General features: G+C 29.8%; 2 protein-coding genes across 9 annotated transcripts in view; one reads left to right on the forward strand and one right to left on the reverse strand.

The window, feature by feature from the left end:
* LOC107439895 (cyclin-dependent kinase 4) overlaps positions 1-1938 on the forward strand; it is a 211202-nt gene extending 209264 nt beyond the window's left edge. For all 7 annotated transcript variants that reach the window (XM_087164478.1, XM_087164480.1, XM_087164479.1 and 4 more), the window contains one exon: positions 1156-1938. In XM_087164478.1, coding sequence (XP_087020604.1) covers positions 1156-1326 — 171 coding nt within the window. In that variant the 3' untranslated portion in view covers positions 1327-1938. The remainder of the gene's footprint in view (positions 1-1155) is intronic.
* Positions 1939-4720: 2782 nt separating this feature from the next.
* The window catches only part of MetRS (methionyl-tRNA synthetase 1), a 48636-nt gene continuing 28680 nt past the window's right edge, over positions 4721-24676 (reverse strand). For both annotated transcript variants that reach the window (XM_087164483.1, XM_087164484.1), the window contains exons 14-22: positions 22865-23078; positions 20997-21130; positions 18192-18271; positions 15406-15537; positions 13206-13310; positions 11619-11802; positions 9006-9089; positions 6642-6743; positions 4721-4937 (exon numbers count right to left, since the gene is read on the reverse strand). In XM_087164483.1, the coding sequence (XP_087020609.1) occupies positions 4779-4937; positions 6642-6743; positions 9006-9089; positions 11619-11802; positions 13206-13310; positions 15406-15537; positions 18192-18271; positions 20997-21130; positions 22865-23078 (1194 nt within the window). In that variant the 3' untranslated portion in view covers positions 4721-4778. The remainder of the gene's footprint in view (positions 4938-6641; positions 6744-9005; positions 9090-11618; positions 11803-13205; positions 13311-15405; positions 15538-18191; positions 18272-20996; positions 21131-22864; positions 23079-24676) is intronic.

Raw genomic sequence — 24676 nt, forward strand, 5'->3', positions numbered from 1 at the left:
TTTTAGAATTTTTCTTTCTTTTTTGAAAGATGTTTACCATACCATCATTTTAGAAATAATCATTACTGTATTACTTCATCGTTTTTTCTTCTTTTTAAGATTATTTCCAAATATTTTTTTTTTTTTTTAGTTGGGTTTAACAATAAAAAAACGGCCTTTTGTAGCGATTCAGAAAACCGGAAAAATCAGTTATCCGGAATAGCGATGGTCAATATTAAGATCGTTCCGGATAATCGGTTCCCTACTGTACGTAAACTTTATCCTGAAGAAATAATCTTCAATTGTCTGCTTTCAAAATTTCTTAGAATGTTGCTCTTGAATCATGCAGTTTAATAGATTCTTTTTCATTATTAGGACTACTCTTCAGTAATTTAATTTCAAAATATTTTGCGAGGGGCCCAGAAAGTTTGGTGGGGCTTGGGCCTGAACTTGTCTTGATCGGTCCCTAACGACAAAATAAGGAAATATAAAATCTTACCAAAAGCATTGATCTGTGGCGTTTCTACCACTGCAAATATTAAATACCAATCCCCTAGTATATAAGACTTGTTAACATGATTTCACCATGAGGTATCTTTTAATAGATGAAGGTGACATAGTCAATCATTATACCCCTTATTGGTGACCCGTATGGTCAACGAGATGTGAACACGTCAATATTGATGGATGCTACACATTAAAACAATTGATTTGCTTAAAATATAGCACTCAAAAAATAAAATCCGGTAAAGAAAAGTTTCCCCGGCCAAAAAGTGAAGAAAAGAAAAATGATATAAATAAAAAAAGCAGCATAAATCAACTAGTGGTATTCGTTCATCGAATTCTATCACAGATAAAATTCTGGAAGGTGAGTATGTGGCGTAACTACCACTACAAATATTATATACCAATTGCCTAGTATATAAGACATGTTAACTTAATTCTATCATGAGGTACTTTTTGATAGATGAAGGTTGACCTAGTCAATCATTATATTTTCTTAGATCTAAATTATTTTGGTGAAAATAATCATATGAGCACTGTAAAAAGAATATATCAGGGGAAAAAACTTACTTACACGTTTCTAAATAGCATCTTTTGGTAATTCTTAGTAGAATTGACAACACTGAAGGAATTAGTAATTTTCTGATTTTTTTTTATGTTTTCCTTTTGCAGAAAATGCTACTTTTTGATCCTCTGCAGAGAATAACTGCAAAAGATGCCATGAACCACAATTACTTTCAAAACATAGGAAGACAAGGAGTTTACAAAACCAAAAAGACTCGAAAGTCCTCCGTTTCTAGAGATACAGAAGCCTCAACGAGCTATACGTCGAGCAGAAAATGACCTCGAATTTCTATAGGCATCAATTAGGACTTACTGATCAATAAAACTTGATTTAATAAAGGGTAAAATGGCAATCTATTGATAGGTGCAAACCAAGTCACAGTCTTCCTGAAACGAACTTTTTTTACTTTGCATATCTTATTTTTGTCGGCAATTTTTTAAAACCCTTGCCATTTATTGTTGGCTGATGTTTTGTTATATAAAACTGAAGTTTATGTATTGATATTCAACCTCAATACCTCTTATTTTGTACGAAACTTGATGTTAGTGTGCTTGTAAAAAAGGAAAAGTGTGAAAGAAATTGTTTTAAGAAATATTAAGTGAATCAGGTTTATCTTGTTTATTCAGTTTAATTTATTATTGTTTGTATTGTTGAAACATGTGAATACATTTAAAAAAAAAAATTAGAATTACTATTAAAACTGAAACCAAATCTTGCTTGTGTATACATATTTTTGGATAGCATTTACATTATTATGAGCATTTATATTAAGAAATTTTATGTATCATAAAAACTGTGTTGTGTGAAAAAAAAAAGATGAAATATATCAATGTTATACTACATAGCATTCCATCTTGACAATTACCAAATAAATTTAAAGTTTGTATGAATCCTGTGTTTTGTTTATTTAGGTAAAAATATGAATATACAAATATTAATCTAATCTAATATTAATCTTCGTATTTAAAATTTGTTACACCATCGAAGAAAAAAGGAAGGGGTGATTGTGACACAAGGTGAAAAACTTTATGTGCAAAAAATCTATATCAGTTTATGTATTATACCTGTTTTGTATACAACATAATTTTATCACACTTTCACAGTAACTAATTTAAGAAAAGTCGTAGTTCTTACAAGACTTGCAAAGTTGGTTTTTTAAAATCACGTGAATATGAATCGCGATACTGTATTTTAATATTGCGTGAATATGAATCGGAATATTTGATTTTTTAAGACTACGAATCGATGTTTGATATTACAAACGCCTGAATACAAATCGCAATATTGGACTTTGTAAAAGCGAGAATCCAAATTCTGACATCAGATTTTAAATTCGTGTGAATACAAATCGCGTTACTGAACTTTTAAATCACATAAATACGAATTGCAAATAACTTTAAAATTGGGTAAATATGAAAACCGATGTTTGATATTTAAACCGCATGATTAAGAATCGCTGCGGATTCCAGCACAGTTCCAAATATTCTAAATGGGGAAAATCCACCAAACCAAAAGAACCATATTGGCGAAAGAAACGTGCGTATGTAAGCGTCTTGCTACTAATTTTTAGCAGGATAATACGAAAAAATCGGAATTCCTTGGGAGCCCCCGGAATATAATCCCCCCCCCCCTGAAAAGGGAAAGAGTGAAGTGTCGAGTAAGATAGCGACACTGCTATTCAAGGATATAAAGGAAGGAAAGAGGAGTGTGTATTAGCTTACATATATAACAGTTAACATGATAGCATTTAAAGTGAAAGTAAAGCCAAGGTTAGAATGAGACGCCCAGAACAAAACATGGTAAAAAAAGCTGAAAGTGATTTCACGAGTCCATTGTTTATGCCAGACTAAGTGTTGCATAAATATCAAGAACCCTCAGTTGTCAATCTAGAGAAGCAAGAAAATACAGAGGAGAGGTGTTTTGTGATTTGCTGCTTATTTTGGATAGGGAAAAATCTAGTAGATATTACGAAATACTATTAAATTTCATGATAATTCTTGCATAATGTACTAAATATTTTACGCATAGGGAATTTTAGGGATTTTTATATTCATCAAAACAGTAAAACTGCAATATTTTCCTGTGATGATTAACAATAAATGAGCTTGAAATGTTATGTATTATGTTCACTTATAATTTTGAATAATAATTTATTCATCAAAGATAGTTAAAAGATTTTTTTAATTAATTTAAAAAGAGAGTTCTGAATAAAAATAAAGCGAACATTTTCGAACAAAATTTTTTTTTTTTATTCATTTCTATAAATGAGGTTTGATACATTATGTATTAGTAATACTTATTTAAATATTCAAGCAATAATCTGTACAAAAATTCTTAGGAATTAGGAAACTTACTCAATTTTAGGGAATTTTCTAAAATGTACAGAAAATTAGGAGAATTTTAATTAAACCAGGAGAAGCTGGCAAAATCGAGTAGTCTATAGGAAACTAGTAGAGTTGGAAGCTATGAGAAGTGTATGAGCAATGACATTAAAATTACAAATGACAATAAAATACCCTTAATTTTGAAATTTTCCTAAAAAGCAAAATAAAAAATTCCTTCAAAGAGTTATAGAGGTTAGAGTTTTGAACTAAAAAAGAAAACAAAAGATTCTTAATGAATATTCTACGAAATTTTTATAAAAAGAATTAAAATGTAAACTTTGTTATATGCAAAGTTAATGTTTTTATTTGAGTTTAATCGTAAAACTTGATTGAAATGAGGGTAGGGGTTGCAAATTTCTTATGTAAAATGGGAGGGGGTTTGTGGTTTTAATATTTTTGCTGACAAGGAGATGGGAAGTACAGTATGCTTATGTAATATTTGAACAGTCCCCCAATGTTTGGAAATAAATGCAAGCAAATTATTCATTTCCAACCATTAACTAAAAAAAATTAGCAAACATGAAAAAGATAAAGTACATATTTAATATTTTACATGGCAGACATGGCTAAAAAATAATACTGAATTAGCCATGCTGAAACGGCTAAAAAAAATAGGAAAACTTAAATAGCATATGAAAAACTAACTATTGTAACAACGCAGTGAAAATCTGAACCTCAAAACACTTACTCCATTTTTTTTCTAAAAAGGATAGTAAAATTTTTAATAATATAGATGAATACTACAAAGATCAACATAATATGCTTAACTCAAAAATTTTTAAATAGACTAAGTAAATTAAATATTATCGCTAAATATGCCTAACCGGTCAATGTTGGTATGCTCATAGTTGCCAACATGGATAAGAAAAAAAAATCCTGTAGATTTTACGAAATAATATAAATTCCATGATAACTATTTATCATGATAGTCATAATTTTTATTTTCCAAAATAAAAATTAAGTAATTTTTAAGGACCGTGGGAACACTGAATTGTAAGTACTCTTAATAATTCTACATTAAAAAGAATAATTAGAGTGATATAAAATAAAAAATGTTTTAAAAAAATGATTAAAATGATAGAAAATGAAAATTAAAGAAAATGATTTGCATTTCAAAATGGGAAGAAAAAAATTACAACACGAAAAATTTATCTCACAATAAACTTGACTTTTTATATTTAAATAATCAGGAAAAAATAGTTTCCCTTAAAATTTCAGTTTGCATCTGCAAAGTAATCAATATAAGTAATTGAAGATAAACTGAAGAATAATTAAAAAAAACAAACCATTTTACAATAAATTAAGATTTAATGTCCATAAATTAAGATGCTACATTTTTTTCATGATCATCTTTTTTTCTTATTTTTAGACTTAGCTGGTTGTTGATCTGGATTTTCACCCTTTGCAATCATTACTTCTCTTTTCAGCTGCAGAAGTAAAGCAACTTCTTTGTCTATGGAAGCCTTGTCTGCTTTTGCAACCTTCAGGGATCGCACTTTCTCACCCTGCCGAGAAAAAATATTATTGAAATAAAATTTGTCAAAATTTTAATCAATAAAATAACGCAAAACAACTCTAAAAATGAAGCTATTACAATGGACAGATCATGGGTTAGAGTTCCTTTGCCATCAGACTAACCGTGGGGGTTCTCATGGTTTTTCTCTCCATAAAAAGCAAATGCGGGCTAGTTCCATCATAAAGTCCTCCACGAAGGCAAACTTCTCCCAATACTTGATCCCGGAATTTCCTTGTCTTCTGGATTGGGTTCAAAATTACAAGGCTACGTAGCTGAACATTAGTAAGCGTAAATCCTAAAATTGGGTCGGCTGTTCAACGACAGTTATAAAATTATAAAAGTAGTCTCTGCTTGAGCCATGGTGGCTCAGGGAATAGAGCGTTCGCCACCCAATGAGGGGAACCGGATTCAAATTCTGTACCCGGCTCGCACCAACCACAGTGCTGACGAAAACTATCCTCAGTTGTAGATCGATCATGGGTTAAAGTTCCCTTGCCATCAGGTTAACCATGGGAGGTTATCGTAGTCTTCCTCTCCATGTTATGCAAATGCGAGTCAGTTCCATTAAAAAGTCATCCAGGAATTTCTTGTCTTCTGTATTGTGTTCAAAATTACAAAGCAACGGTTTTTAACATTGGTAGTCGTAAACCTAAAATTGTATCGGCTGTTCAACGACGATTATATAATAAAAATAAAATAGTCTCTGCTTGAGCCGTAGTGATTCAGGGGATAGAACGCTCAACTCCATATGAGGTGACAGGGGTTTCATTTCAAGGGATGGCTGGTTGATATGAACTCTGCAGCTAACTCGCACTAACCACAGTGTTGATTAAAATATCCTCAGTGGTAGCCTGATGCTGAGTTAGTCATTTTGCCATCAGGGTAACCATTGGAGGTTCTTTGCTCTATGTAACAAAAATGCAGGTGAGTTCTATCAAAAAGTCATGCACAAAGCCAAATGTCTCCCCATATTTTATCCAGGAATACCATGCATTGGGTTCAAAATTACAACGCTACGGAGTTGAGCATTTGTAATTGTACAAAATTAGGTTGGCAGATCAACCACGGTCATAAAATAAAAATGCTAAATGTTATCCCAGTTATCCTTTAGAGTTATCAATATCACTTGGATCGCCGTTATTTTCAATACATATGAAACATTAAAAAAATTTCATTAAAAATTTAAAACTTCTGTTAACTTTAAAAATGAATTAAACTTTCACTAATTAACTTAACCCACTGACGCTTTAGCAAAAGGGCAAAATTGTGAGAACGTTTCTCCCTTGTACACTATTTTCCTATCTAATAACATAAAACTTAAAATAAAACTTTTACATGCAGAACTATCAGTGGGGGGGTAATATTGCATATTGTAATTATTTACAATTCCCCCTCTGCCATTTGAAATAAATAAATTATTACCAGGACATGTTTACTAATTTTTTGGCTTTAACTTATTTGGTGCATAAAAGAATTTATAGAAAGGAAATTAGGGCCTTTAACTCAGGATTCCTATCACTTCTACGTTGAACAAAGCATTTTTTTTTAAAAAAAAAGAAGAAAATAGTTAATTAAATGAAAGTATAACATATAAATAAGAAACTAAAACGATAAAAAAAATCAATCTGAACAAAGCAATCAAAGAATTATAAAGAAGAAAAAACTTGTTGAAACAAACAAAATGTTTTCTCACTTGTTCAGTCACTGAAGCTTCTAAAGCTTGCAGATCCACACCATTTGTCATATTTGATGCTGGAACAGCAGCTTTTGTTTCTTTTGAAGGTGGCACAGTCTCCTACAAACAATAATTAGAATGCAATCAGCTTTGTTAACATGATAAACAAGGAATCATTTTTTTAAAAATTGAAACCTAATTGCATTAGAATTTTTTAACAAGGAATTTTTTTTTTTACTTCTTAGTATGGTATTTAACTAAAAGATTTGTTCACCATCTCAACACCTAATAAAAATAATACTTACTATTAATCATGCTAAATAGCACGAGGTGGATGGTCGAGTCAGAGTGGTTTTTAACCATGAACCAGTCTATGAACCTCACAATTAACGTTTATGAAGAGACATTTTAATTATATATTTGCATGTAGTGTTTGAGGTTAAATAATAAATACTGATTTTCTAATTTTTAACCTATATGGATGAGAAGGTTGCAGTTAAAAATTCAAATTATTTAAAAGGAATTTCTTGCTGATAAAACATTAAAATTCTAAAAAAAAACAGTAAACAGCATTATTCAAAAATCTCAATTTAAATAATTTGTATTTCATGAAATAAAAATTCAACATGTATTTTGTGAAATATTAATTTAATTCAGTCGACATGAAGAAGGTAGGTAAATACTTTATTGACAATACTTTATTTACGTCGCACTAGAGCTGAACAATGGGCTATTGACAACGGTCTGGGAAACATCCCCAAGGATGATCCCAAGACATGCCATTGCAATTCTGATCCTCTGCAGATGGGATGGCTCCCCCGCTTTAGTAGCCCAACGACCTGCGCGCGAAGTTGAGCACTTTACAGTAGAATAGATTAACGAGGATCAATACCGAGCAACCTCGGGCCCTTGGCAGACTGATCAAAGTTATTACCCACCCATTTACTGTCCGCAGCCAGTGATGCATGCCTTCGGTGTTCTACTGAGAACCATGTCTTATTGATCAGTCCACTGCAGGACCAACATGAAGAAGGAACAAAAACGTTTCATAGTTCTGTTTATCACCACTTATGTGGTGTAGTAGAAGCGGAATGGTTGTTTAGCACGTGGAACATGTTTCACTACTACTTAAGATGTTTGCCATGGAGTATAAGGTGGACACATTATATATCTTTAACCTGCGTTAAAAATTAATGAAACTTCCTCTTTTCATTAGTAAGGAGATAGTTCGTGGCTAGTTTGTATTTCAATCAATACAAATTAATGAAATTCAATCCCTCTTTTGAATACATAAACATACTTTTACATGCTAAACATGCAAAAAGTCTTGGAGGGGATCCAAAAAAAGTTACGAAGAATTCTCTGGAATGTGTGATCTTCATTCCGAAGTGCTTAAAAAATATTTTTGCAACTTACTAGTAGTATTCTTCATAATAAATAGACATGAAAACTTATTGAAAATGTATTATTTGATTATAGTTTTTATGGGAACATGATTATTTCATATCATTTGGCAAAATTAAGCTTATAGTTTATTTTTAAATTCTTTAAGAAAGAGCATACATACAATTCATTTTTTATTGATACTTATTTTATCCAACTTTTAGCAAATTATTACAGTAGAGTCCCGATTATCCGGGCCCTGATTATCCAAGTTTCCCCTTTAACTGAGCTATCAAATATTTCAAGGATTTTTTTTTTTGTTCTAGTTTATTCTTTTATTTTTAAAACTACCGCCAAAAAAAATTTGAATTTTATCTTCCAAACAATCAGGAAAACAAGCTGACGGACAACACAAGATTACCGATGAAATGATCATTAATATTGTCAATAATGAATCTAGTTAAGATGATGAAAATCAGCATATAAAAATCTCTCATACAGATGGACTAAAAGCTATTGAAAGTACTACTGAATACATAGAAAACTTATAAATGAAAGCTTAAAAAAGCTTATAAACGATATTTTCCAGTTTCAATAGTATAAGTTTTCAAAAATCCTTTACCATTTCAAATTCTAATGCAGGAATTAGAAAAATGAATAAAAATACCCAGGCAGGAAAGTGAAAAAATCAAACAATACTAAATAAGAACTTTTTCGCTCGATTAGTTTTCAAATCAAAGCAAACTTAAATAAAAACTAAGTTCTATAAAATAAAACAAGTAATGAAAATTACTTTAATCTATAAACGGATACAAAATTAAAAAACATTTTAACTATTTAATACTTTCGAGTAATGATGCTCCTAATCCAATTTTAAACCATAAACAAAATTTATGGTCAATAAATAATTTAACTATAATCCTTGTCAAACAAAATAATAAATATTAAAAGCAATAGTCTTAAAACAAACTATACAGATAAAGAAGCGGAAGAACTTACTTTTTCTTGAGATTGCCTTCCAGCATATTTTGTTTTAAGTTCGTTGATGACATCTTGCTCTATTTTTTTAAACAAAGGTGAAGGCTAAAAAAAAAGTTTATAATAAATAAAAAAAATTTGCAGAAGCTAGAGGTATTTTTCTCATTGCATATATACAAGATGTCCCAAAATTAACACAAGGTTTGAAATAAATAGTAAACACACAGTCTCCAAAATTGTTATTTTTTCATTGAATCATTAAGTACAAAGGATAGGGTTATTTATGGAATAACACACGGCTTTGTTGGCACATTCACACTTTTGTCAAATTTTTTCATTACCTTTCTGGTAATTGCTGCTGAATTTCGTTGATGCAGCGTTTAATTTCCTCTTGTAATGCACAAGTGGTTGTGGGCTTGTTGACATAGACCTTTGAATTCAAATAACCCTAGAAGAAATCTAATGGTGTTAAATCACATGATCTAGGGGACCAACTCTGATCACCGTAGCAAGAGAGTACACACCAGAAAATGTCTCATGCAGTAACTGAATTGTTTCACTGGCTGTATGGCATGCGGCACCATTTTTACTAACCCTAAACTTTCAGCTGTCAAATTGTTCTTTTTTCAGTGTTGCCAACAATTTACTGCAAAAATGACAGCAAATTCAAATCTTGTGTTAATTTTGGGACACCCTTTAGAAGTGACAATTTAAGGTCTAAACAATGGTGAAAGCTAGAAATAAATAGAATATCAAATAAATCTTAAAACAATACCGAAGATTTTCATAACACAAACCATGGAACATGATGACTGAATTGTGTGCGAAACCATTTTAAGCAAAATAAATCATTTCATATATCATAAACTTACATGGCAATTTATATTTGGAAACTGATCAATATTAATGGCTTAACACAATTTTGAAATAAATAATATTTAAAGCACAAAAGTAAGTGCTTAAGTATTTATTATTTTTATAAAAAGATTGAAATTATCAAGCGCATTAGTAATGAAATCCAACAAATTTATCAATTTTAGTTTCCTTTAAAGATATTGTACTTTTAAGTACAATGACTTAGAGAAGTTACTTACTTCTCTAAAAACTTGTACATTTAATGTGGTTTATGGAGAATTATGGTTCATAGAATTGCGGTTAATAAAGCTTCTACTGTGTTTGTATCATATGATATACATGACAAATGAAAATTATATTTTTGCCAAATCAAAGAGAGAAGATGTCAATTAATAAAAAGTTTTAATTGTTTACAATTTCTCTTTTTGACATCAGTTGTCAATTAATAGTGTTGTGGGGAGAGCAGATATCGACAATGTCAACATTCATCTATGAAAAGGTACCCCACCATAGAATCAAGTTAACATGTCTTACGTACTAGTGAATTGGAATGATTTTTTTGTAGTTGTAGATACACTTCAACTGTACAAAAAAAATAAAGAAAGAAAAGGTATTCACAGTTCACATATTAAAATCCCATAAGTTGTTACTGTTTAGGAAAATAGTACATAATAGAGAAAAAAATAATTACATTAAAAATAATTTTCCTTATTTTCAGCTAAAAATATACAATGATCACTAGAGCCCGGATTTTGATGACCTAAAAAATCTCAACTAATGCTCTTAAAAAGTGCCCTTAAAAGTGCAAAAAATGCCCTTAAAAAGGGCAAAAAATTCCCTTAAAAATGCAAAAATTGCGCAAAAAATGCCTTAAATAAAGTAAAAATATTGAATTAAAAAATTTTTTTGCTCTTTAAAATTATTATCAGTCATTTAAAAAATATAAAGCAATGCAATACTTGTTCTACGTTCATTAAAGTTTGAAAAATATGTTTTATATCCGAAAATAACAAAAAAAGGAAAATATATTGACACCAAAATATTTTTATTTTGTATAGAAACTTTAATGGATATAACAACTTCCATCTCATAATATTACTAAGTATCAGAATTACATTGGATTATTAAATGTTTTTTGATAATTTTAGATGTAAACGAGCGTCTCTTGTCTGGAAGTAAATTTTCATTCCTGCAGAAGCTTCTTTCAACGTCTACTGATGTTATAGGTGCGACTTGAAAAAGACGGTCTCACTTAATGACAATTCTACTTCAATTTGAAAAGATTTTGCTTCACCTGTTAATATCCTGTAGATTTTCTTCATTGTTTGGAAGCCAGTGTAATAATGAAAATTGATAAAAAATAATAAAAATTGGAAAAAATTAACAAAAAACTTTAAAAAATGCATTAAAATGCAAAATTTAAAGAAAAATGCCCTATAAATCTAAAAAAAATGCTCTAAAAGACAAAAAATGTCCAAAAATGCAAAAAAATGCAAATGTCATCAAAATCCGGGCTTAATGATCACATATTTTCATCGAAAAACCCTTTATCATGTTGTACCATGCAATTAAAGCTTCAATAAAAAAAATTAAGGAAACATTTCAGATTTTTGATTTGTTAATAATTTGTCAAAAAAGTTAAAAAAATACTATTTGTCATGTCAAAAATAAAATATAAATAAAACTTGTCAAATTACAACATAAGCAAAGATGAAACTGGTAAATGAAACATAAAATAAATATGTAAAGCAATTAACATCATTAAACAAAGCATCTTACTTTTCCTATTTTGTGTCCCGATGGTAATAGACAAACAAAGTCATCAATTAAAACATGATGAATTCTTTCAGTGTTTAACTGAGACTTTAAATTAGCACATGTGTCAGGCATGTAAGGTTCCATCAATGTGCAAAGCAAACAGCAAATATTTGCACTTAAGCCAAGAACAGTGCCAGCTAAAGCCCTGTGGGAGGAAAAAAATTAAAAATATTTAAATAATTAATAGTTAGCTTGGACTCTAAATTAACATTGGTCTGATATACTAAAATTTGAACCAGACCACCGTTAAATAATTTTCACCAGCCTCTCAGTCTAGCAATTGATGTAAAGAGATGATTTATTTTTTCTCTCTTCAGTTTCATGTTTTTGTCACAAAATAGCTTTCTTCATTATGATTGTAAACATTACACATTCAGTTTTATTTCAATTTACTTAATTAATTTTTTAAAAAAAACCTAATAAACTTGCAAACAAACAAGACAAAATATGTAAGGATGCAGGTTTTCTTCTCTAAATTTAAATACAATGTATTAAAATAAGTATAGTAAAATAAGTATATTAAAATAAGTATATTAAAATAAGTATATTAAAATAAGTATATTAAAACAAGTATACTAAGAGAGTGTGGTAAATTTTTAGGTAACATTTTTAAGGTAAAATTTAGGTTTAAGGTTTAAAGGTAAAATTTTTATTTAAGTTTGAAATTAATGTTAAAAAAAAATCATAATACTTCAATTCTGAGAAATTACAAAGAAGCAGAATTAATAACATTGAATTATAAATACTTTTCTTGTACTTCAAAAGTAGAAGATTTTTTTTTGTGCTAAAGTAAGTTCTTATATCTTGAGAACCTTTTTTCAACAGCCAAATATTGACAGTAAACAGAATTAATTGCATTGGATTATAAATACTTTTCTTATACTTCAAATGTAGAAGGTTTTCTCTTATAAAAAAGTAAGTTCTTATATATTGAGAGCCTTTTTTCAACAGAAAAATATTTACAGTAAACAGAATTAATTTCATTGGATTATAAATACTTTTCTCATACTTCAAATGTAGAAGATTTTCTCTTATAAAAAAGTAAGTTTTTATACATTGAGAACCTTTTTTCAACAGAAAAATATTTACAGTAAACAAGTTTTTATATCTTGAGAACCTTTTTTCAATAGCCAAATATTTACAATAAATAGAATTAATTTCATCAGATCATAAATAATTTTTTTTATGTATTCAAATCTAGAAGATCAACACTTGTGCAAAAATAAGTTTAAATACCTTAAGGACCTGCTTTCAACATATACAGATCCTGTTGGTAATACAGGTAGTAAAAAATACATGAAAAAATACTTCAAAACATCAAACAATATATACTGATTTATATTTATTGCGCTATGAAGCTTATTAGAACAGAAATCTCAAACACCTGATAATTTTAAGGCAAATTCGTAGCAATTCACAGCTGTATATGAAAATCAGATAGATTTTGAATGATCCATACAAAAAAAAAATTTAAACACATTACACAATTTGCTACAATAAAATTTAGTTTCAGATATAGAAAATTCGTCAAAATAACTTAGAACTCACTTTTCAGCAGGAGATTTTTTCACCAATTCCCATGGCTTGTTAGACTGGATGTAAAAATTTCCCAGCCGACTGATATTGAGTAGGTATTTGATAGCATCTCGCATTCTAAAATTAAAAGCAGATAATAAAACACACTTGCACAAACACATAAAAACTTAACAATTAACAATTCACAGTAATGGGTTTAACAAGGTCAATAGGAGATTTTTAAAAATGAAAGAAAAACTGACACTAAACAAATATTTCTATATAACATACTTAGATTAAAAATTAAATCAACGCAGCGGAAATTGAATTAACCCCTTAACTGCCGACTAAAATTTACGTGATTCACTCCCCAGTGCCACCGTTTTTCGCTCAAGTGCACTTTCTTATGCGGTGTTTTGGTGGAGGAAAATGATGCACGCGTTGCAATTTAAAAACAGTTTGCTTTTACAAGACAAGAAAAAGGAAAGAAAGAAAATACAAAATTTAAATTAAATAATAAAAATACAATATAAAAGATGTTAAAACTTAGCTGTTATATGATAAATCCTGAAACATGGTTCAGTGTTTTCATCATAGAAAAAAAATGGGTGAGAATTTCTCACCCTTTCTCAAAAACAGGGTGAGATTTCAGAAAGTTAAGTGAGATTTCTAAAAACTAAAAAAACACAAATAGACTTGAAAAAAAATCTTTTTTTTGTTTGTTATAATACATTTTTAACGTCTTCTATTTTTTAAAGCATTTAATATTTTTGCTGCATCATCATAGAAGATTTTGCCTTTACTAGGTATTTATCCATATTACATTAGCGCATAAAAAATTTGAGCGTTTTACATGAAAAAACCTTACCTACGGTAAACACGTGGTTGCAGAGAAATGTGTTCCGAAAGGGGTTCGGAGGGGTTGTGTTCTGTTGTTCGAAAAGGTTCTGAACAATACTGATAAATAGGGAAGCTAGATAACAGGGCAAATGTTGAAAATAATGAAAGATCCAGGAAGAAAAGTGAAGCGGATTTTATTTTAAATGGCGTAAATTGAAGCTTTTTCCAAAATGCGAGAAATTCGCGAACTTTGAAATTGATTTATAGAATGCGCGAATTTCTCGCGGTAATCATTTTTTAATGCGAGAAAAGAAAAAAATATGCGAGATTCTCGCGTTCTCGTGCTGTAGTGAAAACACTGATGGTTGTACACATAAACCACACAGCACATTGACACAGCACTTGAACAAACAGCACATTTTCACGATGCATTTGAAGACATTGATGGAAAGAATAAAAAGCACCAAATACACACGGGAAATGAAAGCGAAAAGAGATTAAACCCGACCTTACTTAAAAAGAGACAAGCAAACAATTAATACGATATCACTTTTCCATAACATCCTTTTCCCATTCCCCCTCCTCCAAAATTAGTAATATATTTGCAAAGCAAACACTTTCAAGGTCATTTTACTGCATTCTGAAATAGGGGTGTAGTTCCATTTATAGCAGCGCAATGCAAAGCATCGCACATCGTATATATACACCTGCGGCAGTTAACACATTATCTGGCCGAGACGTATATATACGCCCGCGGCAGTTAAGGGGTTAATAAGCTAAGCATAAAAATTAAAAAGGTTGAATTAGACCAAAGAAACCTTTTAAAAATTATTATGCTGAAATGAATTTGAAAAATTAAGTGAAAATGATTTTGAAACAAGAAGAAATGAAAATTTCTGCAGAATAAATTTGAAAATGTCAGATAAAGAATGAAAAAAATGTGTATGATTTTATTGGTAGACATAGTTCATTTGAAAAACCACAATCACATTTTCGTTTAATTAGCTCATCTTATTATTTTGTATAAAACATTTTTCATTATTTTCATCTTGTACTTAAACTTTATGTTAATATGTTTTTCCACTCAAGATACTATTTATTTTAGCATTTAAGACATTGAATTAACATATTAAAATTTTTGTCTGTGCATTCTTATTACTCTTTTGCTACTCAACAAAATTATCTACATATGCATTACTTTGGGGATGCGTTTCAAAATCTAAAACAATATTGAATTAGTTATATCGAAACAAAAATTAAACGCAAAATAAGAATTCAAAATTTGAAAAACATTAATAACATTTTAAAAAAAATCAGCATCGAGAAGTATTAAGAATAGAAATTATTTATCTTTATTCATAAATGTCAAACTGAACTGTAACATTCAACTTACCTTGTTTTTTCCATACAGTTAATGTATTGCTTCAATTCACGATCAACTTGAGCAATCAGCTGTTTCTCCCCATCACCGACCTGCATATCAGGAATGATGCCACCAAAATTATTACTCACAAATGTCAAAGCGCTGAAATAAAGACAAAAAGTTATAATTTTTACAAATTAGTAATATAATTGTGACTCATAATTCCTGCCTCCTTTGTTTTCCTATAAGTATTGCCCTGTTCGTTCCTGTAACAAATGCTATTCTTAAAATGTTAATAATACTTATTTAGATTGTTTTGTGAAACTAGACGAATCATGCACCTATTGTTTAGAAATTTTTCCAACATTTGAAAAAAAATTATTTTGTTTTGTGAAAAATAGCAACTCCTGAGGCTAATCATAAAGATGAAAAAAAGCATTTAAATCCTTATACTGCAACAATTGTTACAGTTTTGGAAAAATGTGTCAAACATCACATTTGGAGTTTATGCTTTAGTTGATACAAGACAAAAAAATTTTACTTGAAAAAATTTTACTATTTTACTTTGATAAAAAATATGATCAATTTAATTTTTAAAACATTTTATGAGTTAAAGAATATTCTGTTTTTTTTTGGGGGGGGGGGGAGAGGAAAATTTGCAATATTTTTTAGTGATCCGAACTATAAATGAATATAGACACATAAAAATTAAAGTATATTATATACAACAATATTAAATCAAAATAAGGTTTCAATGGTTCGGTAGAAGCAATGCCTTCATAGATGAAATCTAGATGACTCAGTATTTTTGTTCTAAATAAAAGAAAATACCCTTGCTTGAATTCAAAACAATTCCAGTTTCTGGTTTAAAGCACGATAACCTAGGTAAATATACTTTAATTTAAAAATTGACTTCTTAAATGAGGACATTTACTCTCTAGCCTTAATATTTGATTACCAATGGCGAACTGGCAAGTGGAAATTTTGCACCCTAAAATATTATGTTGTTAATCAATTAGGCAAAAATGTATTTTCAATCAGAACAAAAACATATTTTCACTGAATAAGAATATTTTTCTTTTACATATTAGCATTTTTGAGCATCAAAAAATGAAGCGGGGTTATAATAATCTGGAAAATACGGTCCTTATTGTTTAGTCAAAAGAGAGGTCTAGATCAAGTTTCGGTTATTGCGAATTTCATCATACCTCTGGAAGTTTTTAAGTTATTCTAAAAACTTTGTAAGCAACTATAAACTTCTTTTTCGCCAAATTAATGTTAAATCCACACAAAAAAAATTCACAATTACATTTTATTGTTTATTATTTGATTTAATAATGGTCTAAAATATTTTATAAGTAAGATAGGCAAATTGTTTTTATTTTTAATTGAATAATTTGAAATGATAATATAAAAACTTAGAATGAAATTAGTTAACTAGTTCTTGAGAACAAGGAAATAATAAGGGTTTATTTTTTATTTGGAAATGGTGCTGAAATTAATTACCTTACAAATGATTTTTTTCATTCTAATTAAATAAAATTTAAAAAAAAAATCATTTTCTCAAATGTTTGGATAAGCAAATTTTATAGTTGTGTACAATTTTTGTAATTGTGTATATTAATCAATTTTATGTATAGTAGTTTGATTATTATACACAATATTATAATTGTGTATAGTAATCAAAAATTCTCATTTCAAAATTCTTACTCTCCTCCCCTATTATGGGCGCCAAGATTGTGAATCCATCAGAAGACATGACTATTTCAGAACTTAAAAAATATCATTAAATCATAAGTAAATCAGGTCTCTATTTTTTGTACATGTATAGTACATTCTAAGATTGTAGAGTACTGTGATGTGCATATATGGGGCAATCATGAAGCACTCAGAAGCGCTGCAACACGGCGACATTGTCGCAGAATGTTACAGAGTTCTTGCAAAAAGATTTTTCTTTTGAAAAGTTTTTAAAAAAAACTTTGCTTTTTTACTGAAATTTACTCGTAATATTTGAATCATGCATTTAGATAATCACTTTTTGATGCACTCAATTTACACTGATGGTATCGAACATCGTAGTAATGGTTCGATTGATTTTCTGCAGTTATTGATATTGATTTTCATATGGATTTTAAACATCCTGATACATTTCAAACAATATGAAAAAATCGAATTGTGCATTTGAGTATTTACTTTTTAAGGCTGTCAAATGTTTGGCAGTTATTGCTATTTATTTCCCGATAAATTTTAAATCTGATATTTTTTATAACAACAACCTAATCTCGAAACGGAACACACATTTGAGGAGTCTGATTCACATGATTTTGTGCAATTACTACTGATTTCATGATTTTTAATTCTTTTTTTATTGTGATGATTATTTACAAAATGCAAAGGAAATAATGTGTCACCTCAATGGGAGGCAAAATACTAATCCTCTGAGTCACCATGATTCCCTGTTGACATTTGAAAGCAGGCAACGCTTATCTTGGATAAATTAGAGGAGTTCTGTTTTCATTTTGTATAGAACACTACCAACATTTTCCAGCAGTTATATTAGTATAGTGAAGTTTCTTGAGGTTTTAAATTTTCTCTTGATTAGTTCTTTATAATTTCTCATGGGAGAGAGGAGTGTAGCAATGTGACAAATACAGAGAAAGCTCATTTAGCTAGAGAATCTGGCTTTCTCATTAAAGCAAAGATAATGAAATAATAATTTCCTAACTTAAAATTGAATGTTGTATGTGCTTTCAAAAATAAGCATTAAAGAGACTAAAAACAAAAGCCACAAAAAACAATAAAAAACGCTGAGTTACCGATTGATGAAGTTGCCAAGATTATTCAGAAGCTCAGAATTTATTTTCAACATTAAATCATTCCAACTAAAATAAGTATCCTGAAAAAAAAATTTCATGAATGAGAATTCAAAATTTTAATTTAGTATGAGCACATAAATTTAATATGAACAATTTAATATCAACACGCATTTAGTATAAATACACATTTAATATAAACACATAAATGTTGTGGCCATTTTTGTTGACACTCAAAAGGAATTGGTGGCTGAAAGCTGCCATATGACGACATTAGGTTAAAACTCAATTTAAGACTCATTTTACAAATTTTAAACAAATTTTCTTTTTCGTTTAAAATGTATTCTCCTAGTTTCTATTCTATTTCTCCTTGTGCCTTTAACTTCTTACACTAATAATAAATAGGGTCCTTCTAGGTGATGTAATAAAAGGAATGTCAGGTTTAATAAAAGCTCAACCTTGTTTTTTAGAAATAACCAGCAGGAAGACTATTACAGCTGTCAAATCCCAAAAGAAGAAATTTGTCTGCATGTGAACATGTTATGAATTAGCATTTAAAAAATAATAATTCTGTAAAATAAGGCTAAATACTTAATTTTGTAATGCTGTCAAATTAAAAAAAGTTGTACAAAACTGGGTAAATGGATGAAACAAAGAAACAGTATAAAAGTTCATTTAGACACGCAGCGGTATAAATATTACTTAACAGCTTCTCTTACCAACTTTTTTGAAAAGAAAATGCAAAAAATCAACATATTTTTTTATTTCATTAATAGCTATAACAAAATATAGTACAGAAATTCTAAGTTTAAATTTAATTTTTTTTTTTTTGTGTAAAAAATATTTAATTTACCATGAGTTTACTATCCCAAATTATCTCGGGCAAATGAAAAAAGTTAAATATTAGCCAAGTTCACATCTTCATAATCTGAAAAATCTTCTGCATTACTTTCCCTCGCGAATGCCATTTTTTTACTCCTTCTTCTATGTAAATTCATCAACCATTGTATATACAATTGTACAAAACATGTCTGCAGTTCCACAAATAGCAAAACTCAAACCAAATAAAAATTGGCAAACTTCCAATCACAGCAGATTATTATTATTTTTTGTTTTGTTTCCGGCCAAATAAAATTGTGATAAAACAAAACGTATTGACGAATTCTGCTATGACCGAGTTTACTCGGGTTAACAAATACAGTAGAGTCCCAATAATCCGAGCCTCGGTTATCCGAGTTTCCGCTTCAACCGAGCTATCAAATATTTTAAGGATTTTTTTGTTCTAGTCTATTTTTTATTTTTAAAAATACCGCCGAAAAATAAATCTGGATTTTATCTTCCAAACACTCGGGAAAACGAAATCTAACAACTTGATCCCATGAAATGATCGTTAATATCGTCACTAATGAAAATGAACCTAGCGAAGATGATGAAGATAGTGACGATGAAAATCAACATATAAAAATATCTCACACAGATGAACTTATAGCTGTCGAAAATGCTACTGAATACATAGAACAACAAAAAGAGGCGACACCAGCTTTCCTGTTATCCCTAAAAAATGGCGAAACATTGATGCAGAAAAGCACCAAAGTTATGTAAAACAAAAAACGATTAAGGACTTTTTTTAAGAAAAAACTCTTTAATTCTCGCAAAGTATACTTTTTAAGTTTTTTCAAGTAACCTTTTTAATAATAATAGGAATTGTATGTGATATACTTGTATAAATTTTATCTTTCTTAAATATATTACATTTATCCCAACTCTTTTTCTTTCTTTTTTTATACTCTTCGTTTTAAGCGAGTTTTTCAGTTATCCGAGTTAGTCGTGGTCCACATTAACTCGAATAATCGGGACTCTATTTCAAGTTTTTTCAAGTCACCTTTTTAATAATAATAGGAATTGTATGTGATATACTTGTATAAATTTTATCTTTCTTAAATATATTACATTTATCCCAACTCTTTTTCTTTCTTTTTTTATACTCTTCGTTTTAAGCGAGTTTTTCAGTTATCCGAGTTAGTCGTGGTCCACATTAACTCGAATAATCGGGACTCTATTTCAAGTTTTTTCAAGTCACCTTTTTAATAATAATAGGAATTGTATGTGATATACTTGTATAAATTTTATCTTTCTTAAATATATTACATTTATCCCAACTCTTTTTCTTTCTTTTTTTATACTCTTCGTTTTAAGCGAGTTTTTCAGTTATCCGAGTTAGTCGTGGTCCACATTAACTCGGATAATCGGGACTCTATTTCAAGTTTTTTCAAGTAACCTTTTTAATAATAATAGGAATTGTATGTGATATACTCGTATAAATTTTATCTTTCTTAAATATATTACATTTATCCCAACTCTTTTTCTTTCTTTTTTTATACTCTTTGTTTTAACCGAGTTTTTCAGTTATCCGAGTTAGTCGTGGTCCACATTAACTCAAATAATCGGGACTCTACTGTATTTGCAATATATACATAACCGAGTTAACTCGGGATAATCAGAGAAGCGGTTAAATGAAAAATACTTAAATAAATAAAGCATTATTACTGCAATTTTAAGTATGAATGTGTCAGATAAAATAAAAACTAATAAAATAATGTGGAACTCAGCATCACAGAAAGAATATAGACATGAAAATTATTACGATTTTATCTTCAAAAAATAAAATATTAATTCAAACGTGCAGACATTAGAATTCATGATTAAAATTTTTTATAAATTGATATTTTTTGAGGAAAACTAACATTTTCTTTAATTAAATTTGCATTTTTTAATTATGTCACAACCCTATGTGTACAGTTAGCTTACTTGTGCTTCTGGCCTTATGTACAGCAAGTAAAATCTCCATACATCAGAAGGTAGACCAGTTTCTTTTGCGTCATCACCGAAAACACCAACACCCCTACTTTTGGAAAATTTCACATCCTCATAATTCAGATACTCTAAAAAAAATAATAATATGTTTAAAGAAACATTCATTTGTTTAATACTTTTACATCTTATAAATATATTAAAATGTCAAAGCTAATAATTTGATACTTTAATTTAAAAAAAAAAGTAATGCATTCTCTTAACAGCCTGTTGTGGGGCAGGGGGATCAAATCTCTATAATTTCGTGAACAAAAGCATGACTGCGGCCATCTGGTCAGTGTTGCGTACAACATTACATTTACATTTCAGCCAAGCTAGAACCCATCTAACAAACCTGGATGTACTGGACATTACCATCTGGGTAGGCTTCAAGTCTAAACAGCTTTAGATTTCATGCAAATTAAATCGTACAGAAATTTTTAATTCTCGAAGTAATTTAAAAATTGCAATATTCTAAGTCACAAACAAAAAATTAACAAAATAATTTTGATTTGTTAGAAAATAATCATATTTTCCCACAATGTGAACATTGTTTGAGAGTTTAAAATTTTATAATTTTTGCAACTGTCCTCTTTACTAATAAATTGTTTTAAACAGTTTACATTGCTTACCTTACTTTTTAAACTAACAAAATTCTAAGTTACAAATAAAAAATAAACAAAATATTTTTGATTTGTAAGCGAAACAAAGTCTTATTTTTTCTGCATCAAATTTTAAAAATATGGAAAAAATTTCACTTTTACAGCAGTCTTCTTCGCTAACAATGAATTTTTATCTAAATTAATACCTGTCCCAAAGCATTTTCCAGTAGTAACATTATACATAATGAAACAGAAATATTTTAAATTCCTGAAAAAATAGTCATATCTTTTCATGATTGCATGAAATTTTTTCATGATGCATGAAGCTTAAAATAAAAATGTAAACATTGTATGAGAATTAGAAACTTCATTTACAACTGTTGCTGTTGTCGTAGGCCGTTAAGGTAAAGGGATGCAATTGTTCTTGAATTCCAGTTGCTACATCAATAGCCAAGAATTCAACTTCTGCCAGACCCATACGTTACGCCCGGACCTAGTCATACATCTGTGGTGATGGGTTCGCCGCTCATCGTAAAATCAAGTTTATTTCATATTGTTATCTGTTTGTCTTTAATCAATTGTGTTTTTACTTATTTTTGAAGTGAACTGAATTAACCCACTGGCGGTTAAGGAAATGGGCAAAATTGGGAGAATGTTTCTCCCCTACACACAGTTCCCCTATCAGCTAACATGGGAAAACCGGTTTTGCTATGCAGAGAAGACTGCAGATTAAAATGCGACTTTTTACGTGCAGAACCGTCAGTGGGTTAAGAGTTCTGATGTCATATTCTTAGAATTGTATAAATACCAGCACGCACATAACAGCCTGTCAGTATTTTCTCCCATCACCTGCTGTGATGATGTTTTTTGTAATTCAAACTAACTTGTATATAAATGTAAATATGTTCAATAAAATATTAGAATCTCGAAGGAGCTATCTTCGCTTACTTCACATCCATTCATTCATCCACAGATCGTAATTTTGACCTGAACCCAAGAACAATCGATCTCCAATTCAGCACCCACAGAGGTACAATTTGTTATGGAAACATGGAGAACTTTGTGACAAGACAGATTTAACGTGCACCTGTCACCATTTACTTCACAGGGGGTCTTCGGCCGGCTAGATTCGAACTCCCACCCTACCAATCAGGCTATCCCGGCGTTCATTTTCAACTTTTTACTAAGAATAAATTTTAAATCTTAACACTTCATGTTGCTTACCTGTAGCTGCAAGATGATTGACAATTGTGTAAGTGTCTTTAGTTCCTATTTGGCATGCAGGAAAAATAATACCATGGAATGGGACATTATCTTTGGCCATGAACTGATAGAGTTGGACATTTTCAGGCTGTTTCCACCACTGTTCCCACTTATCTGTGTAGTTGGCCGTAATTGATAAATATCCAATAGGGGCATCATACCACACATAAAATACCTGAAATAAAAAAAAATTTATCTTACTCACTTCACTCACACAATGAACACTAGTACAGAGCTAATTTTAACAAAGAATCCCTTAAAATTTTGTGCCACACAACATTTTCTTATTTTATAACCATCATTGAACAGCCGACAATTTTTTTGTGTTTACGACTATTAATGTTCAACGCCATAGCCTTGTAATTTTGAATCCGATCCAGAAGACAAGAGAACTTGTGATAAAGTATTGGGAGAAATCTGCCTTCATTAGAACTTTTTGATTATACTAAACCGCATTTGCGTTACATGGAGAAGAAAACCACAAAAACCTTCCACGGTTAGCCTAACAGCAAGGGAACTCTAACCCATGATCCATCTACCACTGAGGATATTTTACATCAGTACTGTGTTTGGTGCAAGCCGGATGGGGGATTCGTATCGACCAGCTGTCACTGGGATTTGAACCCGGTTCACCTCATTGGAAGGCGAACGCTCCATCACTTTAGTAACCACCAGGCACTGCCACACAACATTACAGTATTTAATTACACATACAATTTTAAACATAGCTTTAAAATAATAATATAGCCACCAGGGTTTGAAAAATCTCACAATTTTTCACATCCAGACTCTTATTTATATAACTAAATTCTTATTTATATATTTATTACATAATTTAATTCTTATTTATTTATATATTTAAATTCTTATTCACATAATTAAATTTAGAAACATTTGGGTCGCATCAAATATTTGATTGATTTTCTTTCCACCCCCCACCCCTTTTTAGAGGATCTTTGGTTCCCACATCTGGCTTCTTGGCAATTTATGTCAAAACTTAAGGGAGTGTTTAATAGGTATTTAAAGTACTTCTCAGTGATTATGTGGGGCATGTACGGGTAGATAACATATACCCAATTGGAATTTTCATGTTCTTCAGACACGTTAGACCAGGGATGGGCAAACTTTTTTGGTGGAGGGCCAAAAACCGAAAAAGAAAAGTTTGTAAGTTAAAATTTTTAAACTTTAATAAAGCAGGAACAATATACAAGTTTTAATTTAAATACATAATACGATGAATAAAATTGCGATTTCATTTTTAAAAGTTCCTTATATTGAGGTTGAAAGTGAGATGTACTTATTTTAGGGAATGAGGCTAAATGTTTGTCTGTTAGTCTACTTTTGAAACGATATTTTTTAAGGTTCATAGTTGAAAACACTTGTTCACATACATAAAAAGCAAACTTAGCACTGATTTTCTGGGCATGAGACCATCAGTACATCAGTAAAAGGGCCATCAGTACTTTGTTAAAAAAGAAAGAACAAAAATAGCTTTAAACAAAGTAGACAAGAAAATGGATGTATAGTGTATATTGTTTATATTCGCCACGGATCGGCAAGTTAAAATTCTATCCGCTAGCCGGATAAAACCTTCCGGTGGGCCACAGTTGGCCCGCGGGCCGTAGTTTGCCCATCCCTGTGTTAGACCATATAATTTCAGAGCTCTAATAAACACCATATAAAAGAGAGTAGTAGATTTTTTTAAATTAGTAGAACACATTTTAAAAGTTTCAATATAAAAAAAAAATTACGACATAAAAATATGCATAGATA

Source organism: Parasteatoda tepidariorum, chromosome 5 (genome assembly GCF_982258835.1).
Source record: "Parasteatoda tepidariorum strain Cologne lab strain chromosome 5, Ptep-v5.0, whole genome shotgun sequence".
Classification (NCBI taxonomy): Eukaryota; Metazoa; Arthropoda; class Arachnida; order Araneae; family Theridiidae; genus Parasteatoda; species Parasteatoda tepidariorum.